This window comes from Onychostruthus taczanowskii, unplaced genomic scaffold, assembly GCF_017590055.1.
Source record: "Onychostruthus taczanowskii isolate IOZ18803 unplaced genomic scaffold, ASM1759005v1 scaffold16, whole genome shotgun sequence".
In the NCBI taxonomy this organism is placed as follows: Eukaryota; Metazoa; Chordata; class Aves; order Passeriformes; family Passeridae; genus Onychostruthus; species Onychostruthus taczanowskii.
The window spans coordinates 8,830,279-8,851,634 of NW_024498795.1; the positions used below are offsets into that span (position 1 = coordinate 8,830,279).

The 21,356-nt window shown below is 37.3% G+C and overlaps 1 protein-coding gene across 3 annotated transcripts; it reads left to right on the forward strand.

Annotated features, from left to right (window-relative positions):
• On the forward strand, positions 1-20,939 carry METTL4 (methyltransferase like 4). Of its 3 annotated transcripts, none has more exons than XR_005952254.1 (10): positions 1-179; positions 715-1,229; positions 1,950-2,012; positions 5,173-5,539; positions 7,670-7,739; positions 9,569-9,743; positions 9,959-10,065; positions 10,671-10,759; positions 16,973-17,212; positions 19,190-20,939. XR_005952254.1 is itself a non-coding variant. In XM_041399381.1 (10 exons), exons 2-9 carry the CDS (start codon positions 801-803, stop codon positions 15,846-15,848), a joined length of 1,326 nt encoding a protein of 441 aa, XP_041255315.1. In that variant the 5' UTR covers positions 1-179; positions 715-800; the 3' UTR covers positions 15,849-15,875; positions 16,976-17,073. The 3 variants fall into 3 exon arrangements, 2 of the variants coding, with proteins under 2 accessions (XP_041255315.1, XP_041255314.1); XM_041399381.1 differs by lacking the exon at positions 19,190-20,939 and adding an exon at positions 15,823-15,875 and having other exon boundaries at positions 16,976-17,073; XM_041399380.1 differs by lacking the exon at positions 19,190-20,939 and having other exon boundaries at positions 16,973-18,772.
• Positions 20,940-21,356: the final 417 nt, after the last annotated feature.

The following is a 21,356-nucleotide window of genomic DNA, read 5'->3' on the forward strand; positions in this document are numbered from 1 at the left end:
TGCTTTTCTCCAGCGCCGAGAGTTTTCCTAGGGAAAAGCCCGAGCTTTTTCTCCGTCCCGGTGTGCCGCCGCGGGGATGGGAGTCGGCGCTCGGCCTCAGCAGCGCTGGGGCCGTGGCTGCCCCTGCCCTTGTGCCTGTGTTAGTGCCCCCGGGTGCTGTCTTAGTGATCCATGTCTCTGTATGTATATATATATAGATAAATATATAGATATACGTGTGTGTGTGTAGATACAGTGTATGCACATATATATAGCGTGTATATATGCGTATATGTGTGTGTTTATGTGTGAATATGTATAGCGTGTGTGTATATATAGTGTGTGCATATATATAGTATGTATGTAGTCTATATAGCATGTGTGTAACGTATGTAGTAAAGATATGGAGTGTAAATGCATGTATATGTGGTGTATATACTGTGTATAGATATACACACATGTCATATAGTGTTAGATGTAATTGGTGTGCCATAGGGCTGTTTTCTGACTTGTCAAAGAGTAAGCGCATACCGTGTAAAAGTATAAAAAGTCGTGTAAAATTTAGTTACTATAAAGAAAGTAGTGGTAGGGATGAACATAATGGGGAAATCACCTGAAGTCAGAAGTTGTAGCAGTGTGCCCTGTGTGTGCATGGAAATGTCTGTCAGAAGGTAGGTGCTAATTTATGAAACAGTGATAATTCTGTAAAGTGAATTCTTATAAAAATTCCCACAGGAGGAGGTTGCTCCAGGAAGGGCAAATGGTTGGTGAAGGCTGTGGTTTCAGGGAGCTGATTTTTTGGCCTGAAAAGGGGACTTGCGATGTCTGTGGTACATCGTCTGACAGCGGGATGGCTTGTGGATCATCTCTCTTTCATCAATCACTGTGGCTATGAGATCTGTGACTCCTTTGCACACCATGGTGGTGTCACTCACAATACTTCTGTCACATCTACTGAAGACTGTCACAGTATTTCTGCTTTTGCTGCCACCCCCTCATCAAGCGACGGTCCTTCTTACGGTCCTGGAAATGCCCTAGAAACAGAAGGTAAACGAGCAAAAAAGAGATATGTGTTTCGGGAGGAGTTCTTTGATATTTCTGAGCCCCATATAGCTGCAGCTCCTGAGGAGCAGCTGTGTCAGGGATGCCCTGAGGTGAGTCTGACAGAAATAAAGACCAACAGCAACAAAGAGGAATACCAAGAAGGAGCAAAGAGTGACATTGGGGATTCTCTTGCCACTGCTAGGAAGGTATGTTATCTGTAAAATAATAAATTACAGTAATCTCTTGATAAATAATATACTACTAATGTTGTTTTGCATACCTAAGTCTTTTTAGGTAGTGTAGAAGAGTGGGAACTTTTGAGAATATTCCTGTGTCCCTCATGTCAGTAATGTGCATTCTGTGTCTCATAAGCAGTGGATTGCTCCTGAAATGTCCTGACACTGGTTGTGGTCAGGTACACAGTCTGAAGATGTGGTATCTGCTGAGATTGTGCAGATTAGCAATTTGGGAAGGACAGTATGAATTTACTTTCAGTGTTGTTCACTACTGTTCCATATGGACAAAAGAAACTAAGAGTCACTGGTCTAAACCAATAAATGTAATCATGAAGACATAGTTAATTTTTTTCTTTTATTGGTAAATTGCACTTGGCAGCTGAAACTTTTAGTATGGGCCCACAGGAGGCATGAGCACAAACTGTGCACTAGGTACCTTCAGATCCTAATGCCATGAATAATTTAAAACAGCTTTAAGCCTATGTACCTTGTGAAAGTCTGCAGCAGGTTAGGTATTTTCAGATCTTTTTGCTTACTTGACTTGTACTTGTGATAGAAAAATAGATGGAAACTTTCTTCTGCTTTTAAAGAGTTCATTTGTAATTCAGGTATGTTTGATTTCTTTTCGCCTTTTATTTCATTGTGGAGTGATACGGATTTTGGTGTTGTTGGTTTTTGCTAATTCTGCAGAAACGTAAAAGGAAATGTGTATTCAACCAAGGTGAACTGGATGCTTTGGAATACCATTCAAAGGTAGGTTGGAAAAAATGTATATTTTGTAAGTACCTGCTATTTGAATTTGGGCATGCAGAGTGGAGGGCATGGTTGCAGACAAATTCTGGTTTTGTAGCTTGTTCCACTGGTGAAAAGAAGGAAAGGGAAAGGAAAGTCAGTCTCTCCAATCCTTATTTGAATTTGTGCTTACAGCATATATCTTCTATGTAGATACACGTGAAATTGCATCTGGGATATTACAAAGCTGCATTCACAAAGTAACTTGGACTGTTTAGACAACTGGACATTGTGTTGTGATGAGTTGACTATTAGGAATTGGCTGATTTGAAATTGGCAGCATAACCTGTTCTGAAGATCAGTTCCTCAGTGTTTCAGGACACTGTGCTGGAGTTACTCAACACTTTTGTGACCAAATGTGCTTCAAAATAACTTATTCTGCAATTGAAAAATAAATTAATTCTCTAACATTTCATATTGTCCTACTAAAACATTATGAATGAAATGGAATTCAAGTCCGTATGCTTATGTCAGTTGTGTACTGGTGAAGATAAAACTGAATTACATTGAAGCATAGTAGTAAATCATAGAAGTGCAATCAGTAGGTAATTTTTGATGTATTCTTACTGCTTTCCCAAGTAGTGATGTGAACCTGAACTAGGAGCTATACTTGCTTCCTTTCCTTTGACAAAGGTTTAGTCATATTGGGCTTTTTGCTTAAATCTGTTCTGCTTGAACTACATTTAGATGACTGCGCTTTTTTTCTTTTATATGGTAAGGTCTTGTAGTAAATATGTGCAGCTTGCTGATACAGTGTAGGGGTCCTGTGGTTATCACCTTAAACGAGAAAACTTTGAAGTTCAGCATCAACATGAGTTTGAAAATGCTAAGGCTACAATGAAATCATTCAACAATAGAAATAAGGAAAGAAATTAAGATAAGAAGTTTGATGCCTTGGAGGCCTGTGTAACTTTAGTGGTATTTGGTAAATATGTAGAAAAGACAGAGTCTGAAAAAATCTGTGACTCCAGTTAGCGTTTTATATCATCCACAGATTAGAAAGTATTGGGTTTTTATTATATTTGTGCTATTAAAGGTTATAGCTCTGCAAGTTAACCCAGATTATTTTGGCACTTATTTATATCTGTACATTCATCAAAAATAAACCCAAGCAACTGCAATTTTTTGTTTTTGCAAGTGAATCTGTGAATTTCAGCTGTTGAATCCATTTATGAATTTCAGTCAGTGTCAACATAGGGAACAGTACAAAATGTGCTGAATTCCTTCAGCAGCGATTTGTTAAATCTCCTGCTTTGATTGCTTCATAGTCAAGAGACTTTGTCCACTTTGTCTGCCTATGACTTAACACATGCATGTAAGAACGTATAATTTCTGAAAATAATGTTTATTAATTCTGTTGAAGCAGTATGAACTTTTTTTATCACAAACCTAGGTACTAAAAATGTATGACTCTGTACTCTCTGTTATCTAGAGGTGGCACTATTAAATTATAAAAAAAAAAAATCTTTTTCTTCCTCTTTCACTAAGCTGGGAATTGTAATAAAGTGCATTTTGTAAAACCCTCTTGTAATCTTGAAGATTCTGTAATCAGAAGCTTTTGAAACCACAGTATCATGGCTTTTTACAGGGGCTTTAAGAAAGCTCCTGTAATTGACAATGGACAAATGGATAAACCCACCTCACTGACAATCAAAACTCATAAAGGCTCCATGATTTGGAAATAAAATGGGTCTCTAAATTTTGTGAAGGGGAGATGCTGACTCCCCAGCAGGTGAATGACAGTGTATATGCATCCAAGAATCGTGTCATCCCAGACTGACTAACAGGCTATTTGAGATGTTTGCCGCTTAGGAAAGCTGCAAAAATTGAGTTCTGATATTTTAATTTGATTTACTGATTGTACTTCTGTATGACTATAAAATGCATAAACTGTTGTTTTATGAAGTGAATTGAAATGTGGAAAATGATTTTTAGATTCCAGTATACATTTCAATTAAAAAGATGTTCATGGGCACAGTAACTTGAAATTAAATTAGAATTTTAAATTAAAGTTCTGATAATTGCTTTGAAATTTGTGTTGGGTTGAAACAATGATATTCCATGTCTGTTGTCTGAAATGTTTTATTCAGTAGTTTCTTGCTCTTTCTTTCTCCAGCCTTCTAATTATTCTAACTTTACCAAAAAATGAAAACCAACAACAGAAGTTAGTGTGTTGTCCTGGATTTGGCTGGGATAGAGTTAGTTTTCTGCTTGGTAGATGGACAGCTAATGCAGAGTTGATGGAGTGGAAGTGCTGCAAATGAAAAATAAACCTAAGACTTTTAAAAAGCCCGAGAGTTAGCATATTGGATGCTAAAGGTAGATGTGTTGCCCAAATGTCTGCACCCAGCTGCAGCTGCTTTGTCCCTTCCAGCCTGGTCAGGATAGATCAGAAAACATCAAAGATTCTCATTTTGGGTTTAGCAGGAGGACAGTGTTGACAGCAACAATTCAAACCTCAGTGTGTTAAGCCGTGCTTACCCCAAGTCAAGGAGTTTTCAGTTTCCTGTGCTCTGCAAGCAAGCAGGTACACAAAGGAAGCTGGGAGGTAACATGGCCAGGACAGGTGACCCAAACCGGCCAGAGGGATATTCCATGCGTAGGATATCATGCTCACTATATAAACAATGGGAGTTGGCCAGGAGCCATGGATTTGCTACTAAGGGATAGGCTGAACTTCAATCAGTAGGTGGTGAGCGATCTTGCTGTGTGTTAGTTGTTTCTCTTGGGCCGTACTTCTCTCTCCCACTTTTCACTAATAATGATAATAATTTTTTAGTTTCGGTTTTTAAACTGATCTTACAGTAGCCCATGAGGTTTGCTTTTTCCCTTGGATTCTTCTCCCCACCAGGGACTGGGAGGCATGCGGTGTGAGCGAATGGCTGTGTGGTACTTGGTTGCCAGCTGGGGTTAGACCAAGACACACACCTTATTATAATGCCTTTGCAGATTTTGAGCCAATGATCTCAGTAATTGGCAAGGATCCTTTTCCCTGCCTGCAGATTGAAAATGTTCTGATTTCAGTTGCATTCCCTGGTCAAGTAGATACTTGAAAGATCTTTTTTTTTTCTTTCCTTTGTGTTCTTTTTTTTTTTTTTTTTTTTTTTTTTTCACCATACAGGTCAGGAAGCTCATTTGGGAAGGGACTTTGCATTTAGTCCAAGAGGGACTCAAAAGTGGTTTTCTTCACCGTAAGACTGCAAAACTCAGTTGCAGGAAGAATAATGTTCCTCAGCACATTGTCTGTGGCTTGGCTGAATTATGTGAAATGGCAAAGCATTTTCCAGCTGTGAATGAAAGTGACCATCAAGCTGTATGTGTGCTAGAGGAGGAAACCTCCAGTGCAGAGCAGGACCTGCTTTCATGTGTTACGGAAAACAACTCAAACTCTGCAAAGATAATTGTGTTAATGGGGCAGAAATACTTGGTGCCACCAAAAAGCAGTTTCCTCTTATCTGATATTTCATGTTTACAGCCCCTGCTGAACTGTAAGTATCTTTAGGTGTTAGAATTTACCCCTTTTCTCCTGCCCAAGAAGGGCACTTAGTGTCAAGATAACTCAACAGATTTTAGCATAAAGCATCTCACTGATAGCAAATGCTGCTGCAGGCTTTCAAGGTGATATTTCTAACTTCGTGAAAATGGGTAAGGACTTTCAAAGGAGTCTTGAGTGGTTAGGAAATCATGTCATGAGAGGATTATTTATCTCCAGGAGGCTCCTTTAAAAGTCTCAGCCAAAATACAGCAGTTTGTGAGCATGTTCTGAGCCACTGTCAGCATAGAAGTCACATAAACACGTTGAATTGGGACTAGCTGTGCTGCTGGGTCCCTGTCCCGCAGGATGAGCCTTTGGCATAGGTAGGTCCGTGCTGCTGCTGAAGTGGTGGTCCTGGTTTTTAGCTAGATTAGACCATGGGGGAGGGATGAGATAGTGCACCATAAAGCAAATGTTCACTTACAGACTCATCCTGTTCAGTGGCAGGGTCTTTTTAGATTGGAATAAACTGGTTGTGGAACAAAGCCCGGTATCCCCCAGGGAAGATAACAGTTTGAGAGGCTATTGCACCTGGGTGGAGGGCAACACTACTTTAGCAAGACCACCAGTAGCAAACATGACTTGACTTTTCAGCTGCTGTGTTTCACAGCCGAGAGTATTGGCTTATGCAGAAATGAGTGACAGGGAAATGAGGGGATTTTAGAATAATAAAGTACTCTGTTTAAGTAGATCAAAAGCTATCCAAGGCACTATCCTCAGCCCTAAGCTGACAGCATGCATCAGTCTTCAGTGCCATTCCATTAGCTTTCAAATTGGCCTTCATTACTATTATTTTTGTCACTGTCACTCACAGCTAGGCTTTATCAGACAGTCTTACAGGAAAGATGTTGCCTGTGAGCAAGAGCTGGGCATTACTGCTCTACCCTCTAATCAGTAATTTTAGATTTTTTTAATTGCACATGAGAAGAGAGGAAGCATATGTAATTTAGACATTTTTTTTTTAATTTTGTTTTTTATTAAGAAGACATTCAGCAGGTAGAATCTTACTATCTAAATAATAATTTTGCATTTGAAGTCCAAAATCGGGCTAGCTACCTATCTGTAGGAAAGAAAGATTATTATCATTCTGCCACCACTCTGCACAGTGGAGCATGTAAGATTCTCCAAGGAGTTACAGAGCAGTCCAAGAAATCTGAGCAAATGCTTTTGAAATAAACAACAGTGAATGCTAACATAATGCCCTGACTGTAGACTTTTTTTTCTGAGTAGATCTGCTGTGCATTTTAATTATTATTTTTCTTCTTCCCTTTCATCTGCCAAAAGAGAAGTAATTCTTGCTGGTCAGTCCACTGTAAGGATAACACCTCCAGTGTTAAATGAATAATATGTAGTATGTAATATTGTAATCACATTTCATGAACATCAAATACTAAGCTGTTGTTCTGACCATCAGATTCAATGAAAGAACAAATATGTTCTCTGGAGAAATAAAATTGGGGAGTTCTGTTTTTTCCTGGATGTGTTCTGTATCTTCTATCCTCCAGCTAAAGTAAACTCAGCTTCTCCTATGAAAACTCTTTTGGTTCTTTTATTCATTGATTCCCATTTCACACGCTATGTCTAGCTATCTGTCTCTCTTTACCTCCAGTAGTGCAAAACAGTTTTCTAGGGCTGGCTTGAAGCTCTGCATGTCCCTGTTGGCCTGACAAAAGATCAAACAGGGCAGGAATCTTGCATTCAGGGCTGTAGCTTTTCACTCAGCTGGGTGCCTTATTGCATAGCTTCTGTTGGGAAACTTGGAAAATTTTTTATTTTTGAGACTTGCACTCTGCTATCCGTTTTTTCCCTGAAAGTCCTAAAGATATTTAAAATTTTTTGGAGGGATCTGAATCAGACCACATAAAAGTTCTTTCCTTAGGTAATCAGCCTAAAAATATTGAATTTTCTGGATATGATTATCTGAATTAAAAAAAGCATGTCAAAAGTCTTTTTGATATGCTTTTCTTATTTGGAAAGAGAGAAGAAATTTGCAGGTTTGATATATATCTGTTTTAACTCATAGATATTTTTAAAAGCTACTTTACTGATTTTTCTTTTTTTTCCCCTTCATTTCACTTGCCAGACAAGAAAAAATATGATATTATTGTGATTGATCCACCATGGGAGAACAAGTCTGTTAAAAGGAGTAACAGGTATGTTTTATAATAAAATCAAACAAACTTTGTCATCGTAGCTTACAAAGGGTAATTAACATTTTAATGTATTGATCCAATCCAGGACCAGTATAACTGTGAGACTGTAGCTCAAGTTTGTAAATATTTTCGCACATGCTTACCTTCAAGTCTGTGGACTGTCTTAGGTATTTTCACTGAAGTGTGTTGGATACTTGGCATACAAGATATTTGCAAGAGTAGATCTTAAATTATCTAGCTGGTGAGAGAATGTTAGCCCTTTACAAAGAAAGTATGGATTCAGCTGTTCTGTAGGGCCCAGGTAATGCACATATTAGTTTGTAATTAATAGGGTTACTTCAGTGGACATAAAGCTAGATAAAGGTGTAAGTATTTCCAGGACTGAAATCTTGCTCAGAGGTTTGAGTGCATTTTTATTTAATTTGAGGTGTAACTTAAGCTTCAGTCTAATGTTTAGAAGAACATGATAATGCAGCAGTGAAATCCTCTAGTGCAATGGGAACTCTTGAGTGCTGTAGCTTATGAAGTTATTGACTTAAATTTTTATGGGCTTCCTTCACTGCTGAGTAACATCATGTTTATGCTAGTGGAGTCCTCTTGATTACCATAGAATTGTGTCTCTTTGAAAGAAGGGTAGACAGGAAATATGGTCTTGCAACTTTCTAGAATGAAGTTCGCTGTGGCTTTTGATGCTTATTATGAAGACATAATTTGAAGATGTAGAGACTGATGTGTAGTCTTTCCTTTGAAAGCCCTTCAGAAACCTCTATAAACTCTCATTCAGATGAGACATTTCTCATTCAAAAATGTCTTTCTTGAGTATATAAGTTACTCAGAGAATAATTGCAGTTATGAGTGTAAGTTAGTCACCAAGATTCTTTCATCCCATATGAAATAAAGGCAAAGAGTGGAGGAGCTATCACTGCTCATAATTATCTTGTTGCCAGCTAATCATTGTGAAGCATTTCTCATCTAGGTGAATATTTTCTCCTCTAGACAGTCCAGGGGGTATTTGGATTTTATCCTTGTTCACTGTTTCTCACTGTAGCATTGTTTAGGGTCCTGGCTACCCCCACGGGGGCTGCCAATTTTCATTAGGCAGTGTGCCAGTAATTTTGGTGCTGCAATGTGTAGGTTCCACGAGCTGCAGTTTATTGATAGTGTAGAATTGCATCATGAAAAAAAATGGTAGAACAGGACAGGATCTGGAAAGCATCCTGAATTCACCAGTGTAGCTTTCAGTTAGCTCAGAAAAGTGCAGAATGTGTTTGAATAACCTAGAAAACTTCTAGCATGGCTGATAATTTAAAAAAAATGAACAACTTGTGAAAATAATTGGAGAAGTTATTATCTCTAATGACCTCTTCACTTGCCATTCAAATTAGTGTGACTCACTTGTCATTTTCATTGAGAAGAGAGTTTATTATGAGAAGTGAATTGTATTACTTTGCCTAAGAAGCTGCTGTTCACTAAATAGCTTTGTTCTGGCACAAAGATGAGAATATTGAGTTACATCTGATAATTCTTAAAATGAAACATGGGCTTCTACACTTCAGAGTCACAGCTAATAATGCTTTATTTCAAGAGATAGTGTAAATACGTAGTTCACGGTTCTGCTCAGTAAAACTTATGTACATACACTAATGATTTTGTATAAAATCTCTCAGAATTGTCCACTGGGTGTCAGTCTTGAACTATTTTTATGACTTAGATTGTCAGGAGGTAATTCTTGAAGTGACTGGTCTGTGTAATTTTTTAATCCATTTGTTCTGCTTTGCAATTTTTATGGTTGGTATATGCTAATTTGCTTTCTCACTTTATTGGCGTAGGTACAGCCACTTGTCTTCATGGCAAATCAAGCAGATTCCTGTACCAGCACTAGCTGCTCCAAATTGTCTTGTAGTCACGTGGGTGACTAATAGACAGAAGCACTTACGTTTTGTTAAGGATGAACTTTATCCTCACTGGTCGGTGAAAACACTTGCTGAGTGGCACTGGGTAAAAGTAAGTTCTTAATTTATTTTGTTGCTTTCTTGGAGACTGAGCAGACTTGCACTGTAACACTTTGTTTTCTTCTAATTTGTCTATTTACTACCATTTGCTTTGGTATTTGAAAGCTGTAATACCATTACTATCCTTCTTTTTATAAAGGAAAAGGTCTTGGAACATTATGGGATATTAAAATTTTCTGCTGTATATTTTTAACTCTCTTGTGTCAGATTACTACAGCTGGAGAATTTGTGTTGCCTTTGGATTCTTTGCACAAAAAGCCCTATGAAGTTCTCATATTGGGGAGAGTTCAAGGAGAGGTAAAGGAAGCCTTAAGGTATGTCAGGCTATTTGTGGTAAATGTCCTTTTTTTTTGCAGCTGCTAGGATTCCCTTTATATGTATCACTTACTCATAAGGCAATATAATGTCCCAAAATGTTTTGGTTGATTGTGGACCTAAAGATAGCCTTATTAGCTTTGGAGTAAGGGAGTGCCTTGGTGAGACTGAAGAATGGAACCCCCTGACTGTTCCTGCATCTGCTGTCTTGAGAAACTGTCTTGGACAAAAGCCTTGTGGACAGGGCTTCCTTTGCTGACAGGTTCTCTTGGACCACAAGTTCTTTGCACAGGCTGATGCCATTTTGGGGATGCTGCTGTTGTTCCACACGTGTTCCATGACGTACAGGACTGCATTGTTTGTTCTCAGTGGCTTTGCATGGCTGTTGTAAACCATGTTTTGGCCAAAGCCTCAATGATTGCATAAACTGTCATTTTGTATATTATGTCTGAGCAGCATTTAACTTTCCTTGGACTTCCCTGAAGTTTGTGAATGAACACTCTGTGTGTTATCTCCCATCTCAAATAACTCTGCAAGAGCTGTAGCATCACATTGGGTTAACATTCATTCTCATGTTTCTTTTATTTTCTGATTTATATGACAGGAAATCTGAAGGTGTTCTTCCAATTCCAGAGCATCAGTTAATTGTCAGCATACCCTGCAGTCTGCATTCACATAAACCTCCTCTTTCTGGTATGTTTTGGTTTTTTCACCTAATGTTTCTGTAGCACAGTGATCTTGAATTCCTCATTATGGGATGTACCTAGAAATGCCTTAATTTCCCATGTGTCAAGCAATTTTACTCAACAGAACTTGTGGTTCCTCTAAAAGTCTTCCAAAGCACCTCAGTCCTGGTCTCAGAAAATTAATATGAAAAACTAGAACTTCAAGTAGTACTGTGTGAACATTTTGGGTAGACGCAGAAAAAATGTTGCCTTTTTCAAAATTTGTCTTTTAAATGCTGCAAGACCAGTTTTACAGATACTTCATATATGAAGTTGTGACAAATGACCTAATTTACCTTGTGAGGGAGAGAACTTTGGGAATACATAAAATAAGAAAGCAGAAACCTCTTTCTTTATTATGTCATCCTGAAATAAGTGTTTACATATCTGCATGAATTGATTATATGACTGCAGTACAATTATGCCTTTGATTATATGCCTGCAGTACAATTATGCCTTTAAATCCAAAAACTTAACTATTTTAAGACTGCTAACAAGAGGCAAAAAATAAGGCATGCCCTGCTTGGTTCTGAGGAGCTGTATTTCACTCACTGAAATTGATGCAGTAATTCCAGCCAGCCAGTTAGTGGGGGTATAAATTCAACTTTTTAGAGCTAGTCCAAAGACTTGTTCTGGAGCACTTCTACTGATTTTGTCAGTAGGAAGTGGTACTTCTTTCATCATTACAGCACCGTAGAGCTTAACAAGTCTGTGGTAAGAAATATGTTTAATACCTCTAATAAAATAGATTTCATCCTCCACCAAGGGGGAAGCTCACGACGAGACTGCAAATATTCCAGGTGTTTTGTATTCACATCAGAAAAGGCAGGTAGAAGAAATGTTTAATGCTCTTGGAGAGGAGAGGTGTCACACTTTGCTTCACTGATATGCTTTCCTTTTTCTCTTCCCAAGAGGTAGAAATTCTTTTGATCTGAACAATTGTTGTACCTCCAGGGATGCTCTAACATCTGTGTTTGGGGGCTTGCATTTATTAAATTACCATATATGTATATATCTACATATACACACACCCCCTTGTTAAAAACCTAGTAGGAAGGATATACTTTGGTTAGCTAAAAAATAGAAAAAAAAAAAAGAAGGGCAGTTCTAGGAGGATCTTTGTGCCATCCTGAAGCCACATCTTCAAGAATTAGGGCTACAGCAGGGGTTATATGTGTTGATTTAAGCTAATGAACAGTGGGGTTGTTATTTATGAGGCTGTCACCTAGGGTCTCTTTAGCAAGCCAATACTTGGCAGCAAACTTGGACACAAACAGGAAACTTGTGAGGTATCCAAGGGTGCAAACCAGCAGTTTGGATGTATTATGGAAAATTTTAGTGCAACAGTGGTCCATATTGGAGAATACTTTGTAAATTACAATTCTGACTGGACTTTGAAGGAAACTGTCCTTCCTAATTTCTTGTGTGTATTTCTTGAGTCTTTACTTGAGTGATGGGATTTGATAACGTTATGCAGCATTTATGTTTGTCTTTGAAAAAATGAACTTGCTGTGGAGCAATATGAATTATTTAAAAGGTTTTTGTGAAGAACCACGTATAACCTACAGGGTTTTTTTTGCAGGTCTGTGCAGAATATGGTTATGTAATGAAAAGGTAGACCATAAAGCAAAATATGGTTATGTAATGAAAAGGTAGACCATAAAGCAAAAGCTGATTGTTGATGCTTTGACTTCTGTGCTGTACAAGCTGTTGCTTTCATGACCAGGCAGTATTCTCAAGCAGCCAGTAGAGAGCAGCTGAGCTACATCCTAGAGAGGGGTTCAGAAGAAATTTGAACAGAAGCAGAGATTTGGCAAGAGGGGAGAAGGACACTTGATGAGTCACACACATTCTTTATGCTTTGTTTAAGTAGTAGCAAAGCCAAAAATATTAGTATTTACTGATGCTGTCTGGCCCTTTGTTTCTTATTACAACAATAAAGGTTGTATGTTGGTACATATGTAGCCACTTAATGACTGATTATAAGAGTTTATCTCTCTGGGGGAAGAGAAAGATGTAAATTAAAGTAAGCCATCAAAAAGAGATGTTTGTGTTCCTACAGTGCATTTAACCATGAAATTGCAACTGTAGGGGTTTTTGGTGATGCATGTGCTGTGTTCAGTGCTTAGAGCTCTAATATGTCATTGTAAATGTATTTAAGCTGCTTTATGCAAATGTGTTAAAATCAAATTTTATTACTCCAGGTTTTGATTCACATAACAGCAGGTTTTCTTCCTAATTCAATTCAATGGTGCTCTTAGAGAGCAGAAAAGATACTGTGTTACAGATATGAAGTTCTACATAACTTCACAAGACCTTTTTTCCTTTTCCTGTATTATAGATTGTTCTTGTTACAGCCATTGCTCTTCTGGTTTTTAAGTATATGCATTTATTGTTAGAAAAGAATACTGTTGTGTAGACTTTGCCTGAAAGCAGTGGAATTAATTCTTGGCTATGTTCTAACCAATTTGCATATATTCAGCAGAACTGTGCAATGAGGAGTCATGGGAGGTCCCCCCTCTGTAGCAATGATGGTTTATCAGGCCACGTTATAAAGATTTTCTTGGAACTAAAAAAAATTTAAAAAAAGAACTAAAAAAAAGTAAATGTCTTTTGTTTCCTTATGGGCATTGTGAGCTCTTGCTGTAAGATTAATTGATTGGTACATCAGCATCTAGGCTTAACTTGAAGTTCAGGAAGAATGCAGTGCAGATCTTTGAGCTGGATTTCAGATAATTTTCTGGTCCAGGATTTAGACAAATTGGGCAATAAGGACCTCTATGTTGCAAACTCTTTTGAAGGGTTATTTTAAACTGAGATAACTTGTGCTTTGTGCTTTGCATGGCACACTGATCAGGCAGTGAAAAAGCAGACAGTTATTTTCACTTTATATATCCAATTTGTCAATGAACCTGCTTTTTAGGCAGTGGAAGTTAAAAAAAATAAGGAGAAACTGTTGCTTGTTTCAGAGATAATTCTTTAGCTCATTTAAACATTTTAGGAGCATGCATCTTCAATACGTGTCTGGGATTAGGAGTATGCAGGTGTGTCAAGTCTCCTGCCTGGCCACTGGATTGTGCTTCAGAATGAAATGGGTTTTCTGGAACTGTTGTGTCTGCCAGCTGGCTTTGTGCTCACTTCACATGTCCTGGGGCATTAGATGCTCAAGTATAAGTATCTGAGTTGCTGTCATAGTGTTTGTGACACCTGTAAGTGATAAAGAATAGGCTGTTTATCATCTATTTAACCTGTTTCCTGTCAGTGGTATCTGTAAGTGGGTAGAAGTAATTGTGTTCTGGGTTTTGTTTTTCAATCTATTCCTGTGGTAGAAAAACTCAATACTTAATTTTTCTACTGATGGAACTCCTCTAAGCTGTTTTCAGATGAAAAAACCCCAAGGGTTTGCTTGAGGGCTGCAGATCAGATCCATGTGTCTTATGATAGCCTACTGGTAATGTAAAGGTCTAACAAAGAAGACATAATTTGTGACTTGAACACTGATTTTTCCTATTTGAAGGAAACTAATGTAATGAGATTTTAAGCCAACAAAATTCAGCTCTTTTGATATGGTAATTTAGTTGCAGTGCAAGTTACTGCCTGATGTGATTATGTAAATGCCTACAACCTAGCAATGAAGAATCATACTATAATATGATCTCAAATTATATGTAATATGTCTGTTTTTTTTAAAAAGCCCTCTAAGTTTAAAAAGATGCTGTCTCTGCCAGAAGGAGAGAGGGAGATTCCTGCGACTTCTTTTTTAAATTGTAGAACCAAATTGATAGAAAGACTGGCACACGTTTTGTGCTTCTGTTGAACTGATCGGTTTCTTGGCTACCTCTTTTTTGCTTTCTAGTGAACCAGTCTTTGAGGTTGGTTGAATCTCTGAAGTGTGCTTTTCAAGTTTGCTCTTTTAGTTTTTGGTGCCTGTTGAAACTGCTTTGGATTACTGAACCTAATGCTATGATGATTATTTTTGATTTATGAGTTTTAGGATCTACCACCTCTGTGGGCAATCTGTTCAGTGTTTCAACACCCTCATTGTAAACAATTGTTTCCTTATATCTAGTCTGAATTCATCCTATTTTACTTGAAAACCTTTATCCCCTGTCCTATTCCTGCAGGCCCTGCTAAAATAAGCTTGTTGCCTTCTTTCTTATAGGCCCCATTTAAGCATTGAAAAGCAACAGTAAGGTCTCTCTGAAGCCTTGTCATCTTCAAGATGAACAACCCCAACTCTCAGCTTGTCCTCCTAGGAGAGGTGCTTTGGCCCTCTGAACAAATTGTCAGCAAATTATGCACAAGAAGTTCTCATCTTAATGGAGCTGTGAAAAGAACAATAAATTTTACCACTTTTTTTATTGTGATGTGTTTGCAAAATGGTATTAAGCAACTACTCATAAGTGGTGTCTAATTAGATGAACACCCACGACACCAAACAGTGCATGAGTTTTCTGTCAGAACGTACATTTTCCTCTAAACTTCCCAGACTCTTCCCTGCAAATGCTAGATTTGTTTAAACATTTTATATTGCCTCTAAAAGAAGCAGGTTTTTGGAATAAGATTCCTTCTGGTAGCAGTATTTTTTAGATTAAAAGCTGCCTTCGTGATAACTCATCTGAGACATTCATGTGACATTTGTTAAAGATTGGGGGAAAGCGAATAGATTTTTGTTTTTTTTTTATTCTTATGCCAAAATACAATAAAGCCTGGAAACACCCATTAAAATTATTTACAGAAAAGTTTTTAATATATTGGAGCTTTGGAGGAGGTGATCATCCCGGAAGGAAATGCATCTTGGGGTTGGCTAACACTAGAAAGTAAAGTGGGTGCTCATCTTTCTACAACAGGAGCAGTCTGTGGCCTGATCAGCTGGAGTCTCACATAGGGCATCTGTGACTGGCAAACTTGATGCAAAAACTCAGTACTTGGATTGCACAAAAAAAAAAAAAAAAAAAAAAAAAAAAGAAAAAAAACATTTCCTCTCATACTTTGGTGTATGTTGACTGGATATATTTTTGCTTTCTGCAGTGGTCATATCTGAAGAGACTGAGTGAAGCAGCAAAATGTTGACCTTATGAGCTGTATGTTTAAGTGACAGAGATTCAGAAATCACTGGCAGATCTGATCTAAAAATGACCAAAGTATCCTTTGGAAAGGGATATATTTCCATAATTTTTCTTCTTTTATCTTCATCAGCAAAACAAAAAACTTAACATGCAATTTTTAGTATAGATAAGTTTTTCAGTCTTTCTGCTTTCTCTGTGTTGAGTGCTCCTTATGTTTTTGTACACAATGTTTTTGTAGCCATTTCATGAAACTTAGTTAAGGGGTTGCTCAAACCAGCCATAGACTAAATGGCTGTATATGACAAGTAACACATTTAACAATAAACTCTTTGCAGTAATACTTTTCAAGCAAAATGCAAGATCTTTTTCTATCACTCCAAGAATACCAGTCATAATCAGTGACACGGTTGATGTTAATGGCAGGCGTCTTTATATTTGGATTTAGGCATTAAAAATGCCTAACTGCAAGAGAAATTTGAGATATATGTTACTGAATAACAGTAGCAGTTATAGAAATATCTCTTGCCAGATTGATATTGGGGGAGAAAATAGTTCCTGCATTTTTACATCCATTTTAGTGCTATACTTATTTAACTGGTGTTACTTTTAACAGTTGTCATTACAAAAATACTTTTATCCCCTTTAAGGTACAGAGGAAAAGAGAGTGTGCTCTTAATTAAGAAAAAGGTTTATGTATGTATGTATGTATTTATTTATATAAGTATTGCCTCCATGTTATTGGAGCTAAGTGAGGCTTTAGGATGTCTTTGGTTGATATTAGTAAAAAAAATTCAGAACTCATCTATGTAGAGGCTGAAATAAATCTTCCTTCCCTTTTGCTAAATGAAAACCAATAAATCAAGGCTACTGAAGGCCTTGACAGTATTTTTCAGAATCTCAAGGGCATTTATTTAAGATTACTTTCTCACTATAAATAGTCCAGCTATTTGATGAAACCTCTGAAATTAATTTGCTGTCTCTCCCTTTTTTAATAAAACATTCATTTTTTTCATATGCCAGCATCACAGGGGAGGTTTTACTTTTTTACTGTTGTTATTTGTGCCATTGTCATTGTTGGTGTCTTCTTTTTTTTTCTTTTTTCTCTTGCACAGCAGTTCTGGCAGAGTTTATCAAGCCAGATGTGGAATGCTTGGAGTTGTTTGCTCGCAACCTACAGCCTGGCTGGACCAGCTGGGGAAATGAGGTCTTGAAGTTTCAGCATATTGATTATTTCACTCTTCTGCAGAATGAAAACTGAGCAGGGTCTCATCTATACATCTGTACCTTCTGAAATTCCACATCTTCCCAGGGGACTCTTGAACTTAGCTTTATTACTGATGGTGCACCTAAAGGTAACAGAAATAAAACCAATTGCATTTAGTTAGAATTCTTTAAGTGACAAGATATTTGTTTAATGCTGTCTCCCCTCTGTGCAAGGTGGTCCCTTATTTTGATGATCTGAACATATTTAGATACCGATGTTGTTACCAAAAATCAGTAAAGATAAAACTCCTTAACACCAGTGTAGCATTAAGAAGCAGGCATTCTTTATTTGCCCAGACACGAGGCAGTATCTTCTCTGAAATATTGTGTATACTGATTACAGAGAAAGCTCCTGTTTATATGCTGTATATTACATACATATTCATTGACCTTCCTGAATAACATATAGATGATATAATTTCCCCAAAGTCATTAACATTTGTTCCCTCCCCTTTGCACACATGTTCTTCTGTAACAGGGGTTTCTTTGGTGGTTCCTGGTGGTCAGCCACCCCAAAATCATATTTGACCATCCAGTGAACTGGTAATAAAAGTTGGCATAACTGGGCTGGTTACTCTGCAGTTTTCCTTCTTGGTCAATGTTTAACATGACCTAGAGAATAAGCCTTTTGTGGTTCTATAGGCTTGTGGGTTTTGAAGAATAATCATATTAACCCATCAGGTTAACATGGTGGGTTAAAACAATTTTTCATCTGCCAGCAATGTTAAGAGTGTAAGTTCATCCCTGTTCTTTTTCAAACGTCAAGAAAAGAAAGATATTTTAAAGTATTCTCACTGCAGCTATCAAATCTGAGCTGATAGCACATTGCTGCTGCTGTACTGTAGCTCTTATGCTATTTTTAAAGAATTATAATGTATTGTTTTTCAAGAGTCAATGGAAGCAAACAATTCAGAATGATACATGTTTTCTTAAAGTTTTTTTTTTGCAAAACAATGGATTTTTAAACTAAAATAGTTATGAAGGCAGTGCATCTTTCTACATATTTTTATGTGTTTGTCTGCCTCAGAGAAAATAAAAGGAGCAGTGCTATTATATTTACTGGCACATGAATTCTTGACTGACCATATTCTATGTAAAATTATACTTTTAAAACAATTGGTAATTCTGTCTTTGTGTGTATTAATTTTTGGACTACATTGTAAATGTAGTCCAACAGTCTCAACATCTTAAAAATTCTGAAATTTTAACAGATTATATGTATTTTTTAAAAGATTCTTTCATTATGTTCTGGCACATTATAAAGCCATGCAAGTGAGCTGTATTTTTCAGCTAACCAAAAAATGATCCCTTAAAAAAAAATAAAGAATTGTACACTTTGTGTATCCTTTGCTGTGCTTAGATTTACTTTGAAAAATACAAAGAAAATGTAATGAGGCCTCTGCCACTTAATCATTTATAGTAGTAGAGGCAGAGGTGCTGGACAAACTGATTTTCCTGATGGCAGGTTCCTGAGTTCTGACTGTTTGTAATGGAGAGCAAAATACATTGCCTAACTTCTTTACCTTCATTTCCATTTTGGGAGCCTGGTGAGCTGTGAAGATTTTTTTAAGTTAAACTTCAAATGTTAGCAGAGTATTTTTTGACAATTTTGTAATAAAGATGAAAATAAAAACTCGGTCTTATTTGCAGTTTCTCTATTACTGTTCAATTCCATGTTTTGCCTATTGGAGCAGTGGAGTTAATAAAACAAGGAAAATGATTTTTTTGTCCCTCCCTCAACAGTTAAACATATACTCAAAATAAGTAAATAATGTAAAAGTGGAAGTAGTTACCCAGGAAAATGTTTCTTGCTGCATAATTTTATTTAGTCTGTGTTTTAAACTGTCAGTATATAAGCAATCTTACCTACAGCTACAAGGGGTAGAAGGTTCTTTATTTGCTTTTAGTTTTAGAAGATATTCCCTACCTGGAGCTTCTGCTTTCCCAGTCCGAATTCCCCTGCCCTCCCAAGATGCTCTCATCCAGTGCTAAATGATGTATGGGACTCAAGCATGGAATAAATGATAACTGCTGCACTTATCTTGTTTTCTCTTTGTACTCTACAGAACAGCACAAGAAATGACAGTGTTGTCTGTTCCACATCCGCTGCTATGAACAACTCCAGATTATCTTTTTAATTCCAACTAAAAGAAAGATGAACAATCTTAGAGATCAAGAAAGCACCTTTCTCCTTTGAGCTAAGCAGCAGAACCCTTCTAAGGGAATAACCTTCTTTAGGCTTGTTAAGAATTGATGACCTCATTAATTTCTCTTTTCTGTGGAGTCCCTTTGCAAATAGTGGCTTTCTAGAATCTTAGAATAATTAAGATTGGAAAAGACCTCTAAGATCAAGTCCAGCTGTTAACCTAGTATCACTGTGTTCACCACTGAACTGAAGCAGCTGAGCAGCTACTTCCAGCACCTGGGAATCCAGCCTCCTAAGTATGGCTTGTATGTAGAGGACTTGTGCAGACAGAGTCTAAGCTTCTCATGCTAAGTCAAAAGTTGAAGATTGGAACTTGTGTCATACCTGATCCTTTCCTAAATAGTTACAAAACTGTGCCTTGGACACCTAGTTTGCTGCTTTTCCACTGCTCTGGCTGTGAAGAATATGACAGAAGTGGTGTTCCACATCTGCAGCCAACCTGGAACCATTGCATTTTCTGGAGAGGAGAAAGCCTGTTGCTAACTTGGAAATCTCATGGTGGTATTAGCAGTTGATAGTTTGAATTTATAGGGTCATCTTTTGAACATAATTATTTGCCTGTTGTGCTGAATTCGTTATTTACATAGCCCCTTACACTTTTCCAGCTCTCCAAGACCTCAGCTGTTCCTAACCAGCCATCAGATCGTTCAGTGTCTGTCAAAAGATTCTTCTGAGGCAGAATCTGCAGCATACTGAAAGATCAGTGGTGAGTGAAACCAGCTAATATAACAAGGCAATTTAAGATCTGGTTTCCTTTTATGTTGTATATGTCAATTGCTCAGAGGGAAAAATGCTCTCTGTTGTGTCAAGCCTTGTATAAAAAAGCAGACTTGCTCTGAAGAGTTTACAAAGTTGGTAAGAAATGAAAGAAAAAGGGAGAAGATAAGGATGAAGGAATACAAGATGGCAATGAGATGTTAAAGGTGTATTTAGTAAGTATGAGCCTAGGTATTATGCACATCTTCAGTGTTCCTAAGGAATTGTAAGGTTGTTTCCCCTGTTTTAAATGGGGTTTTCTTATTTTGTATTCTTGTATCACACATTCAAATAAAAAAATTGGTGGAGTGTGTTTTTTACTTACAACATTAACAAAATAAAAGGGTTTTTTAAGCTATAAATTCTTCTTGTGGCAACTTGGAGAAGTGACAACTCTGATTACTCAAGAATTTTCAGAAAGTATGTTTGGTACATCTGTTGTTGTTTTAGCAGGACAATGGTAAAAGTTTCTTTGGCTAGGTGTTCTCTACTATTTAAAGCCTTTTAAAATTATGTCTTATTGCAAAAACACTCAGTTACATTACAAAAAGAAGTAATTTTAAGCTTTTTCTATATGAAGAGTACATCAAGTATCATAATCAAACTTTTATGAATCTTCAGGTTTGAGTGTGATTTTGAAATGTCAAATTAGCATATGACCTTTACTTGTATTTTTAAACTTCTGTGAAGTAAAAAGAATTATACCAGTAAGATATATTTTTGGAATAATGATTGCTAGACATGTACTCCTGTGGAAACAGCAAAACTTCTTTTGCAAGATTAAACATTATTAAAGAAGTGAGGTACATGAGGAGGTCGTACCTCTTCATAGCATTCAGCTTGGGTAGGTATCAGCAGCAGCAAAGGGTTGACTTTTAAAAATAGATTTCCAAATTACATAAACAACTATAAATTGCAGGAGATAAATGCCTTGATAATTGCGTTCATTAGCCTCAACATACCAATAAAGACTTGCCTACTGCTTTTTTTGAATTGGATGTAAGAGGAAGAGAATGGAAGGTGGCTGGAGAATATCCAAGGAGTATGAGGTATGTTCCAGTTGCTGAAAGAAGTCTTGTGGTGTCCCAGCTTGCAGGTTTTTTCACAGAATCATAGAATAGTTTGATTTGTAAAGGATCTTTACAGGTCATCTAGTCCAACTTCCATGCAATGCGCAGGGACATCTTCGTCTGGATCAGGTTGCCAGGAGCCCTGTACCCAGCCCCTACCTGACCCTGAATGTTTCCATGGCTGGGTCTGCCAGTTTTTTG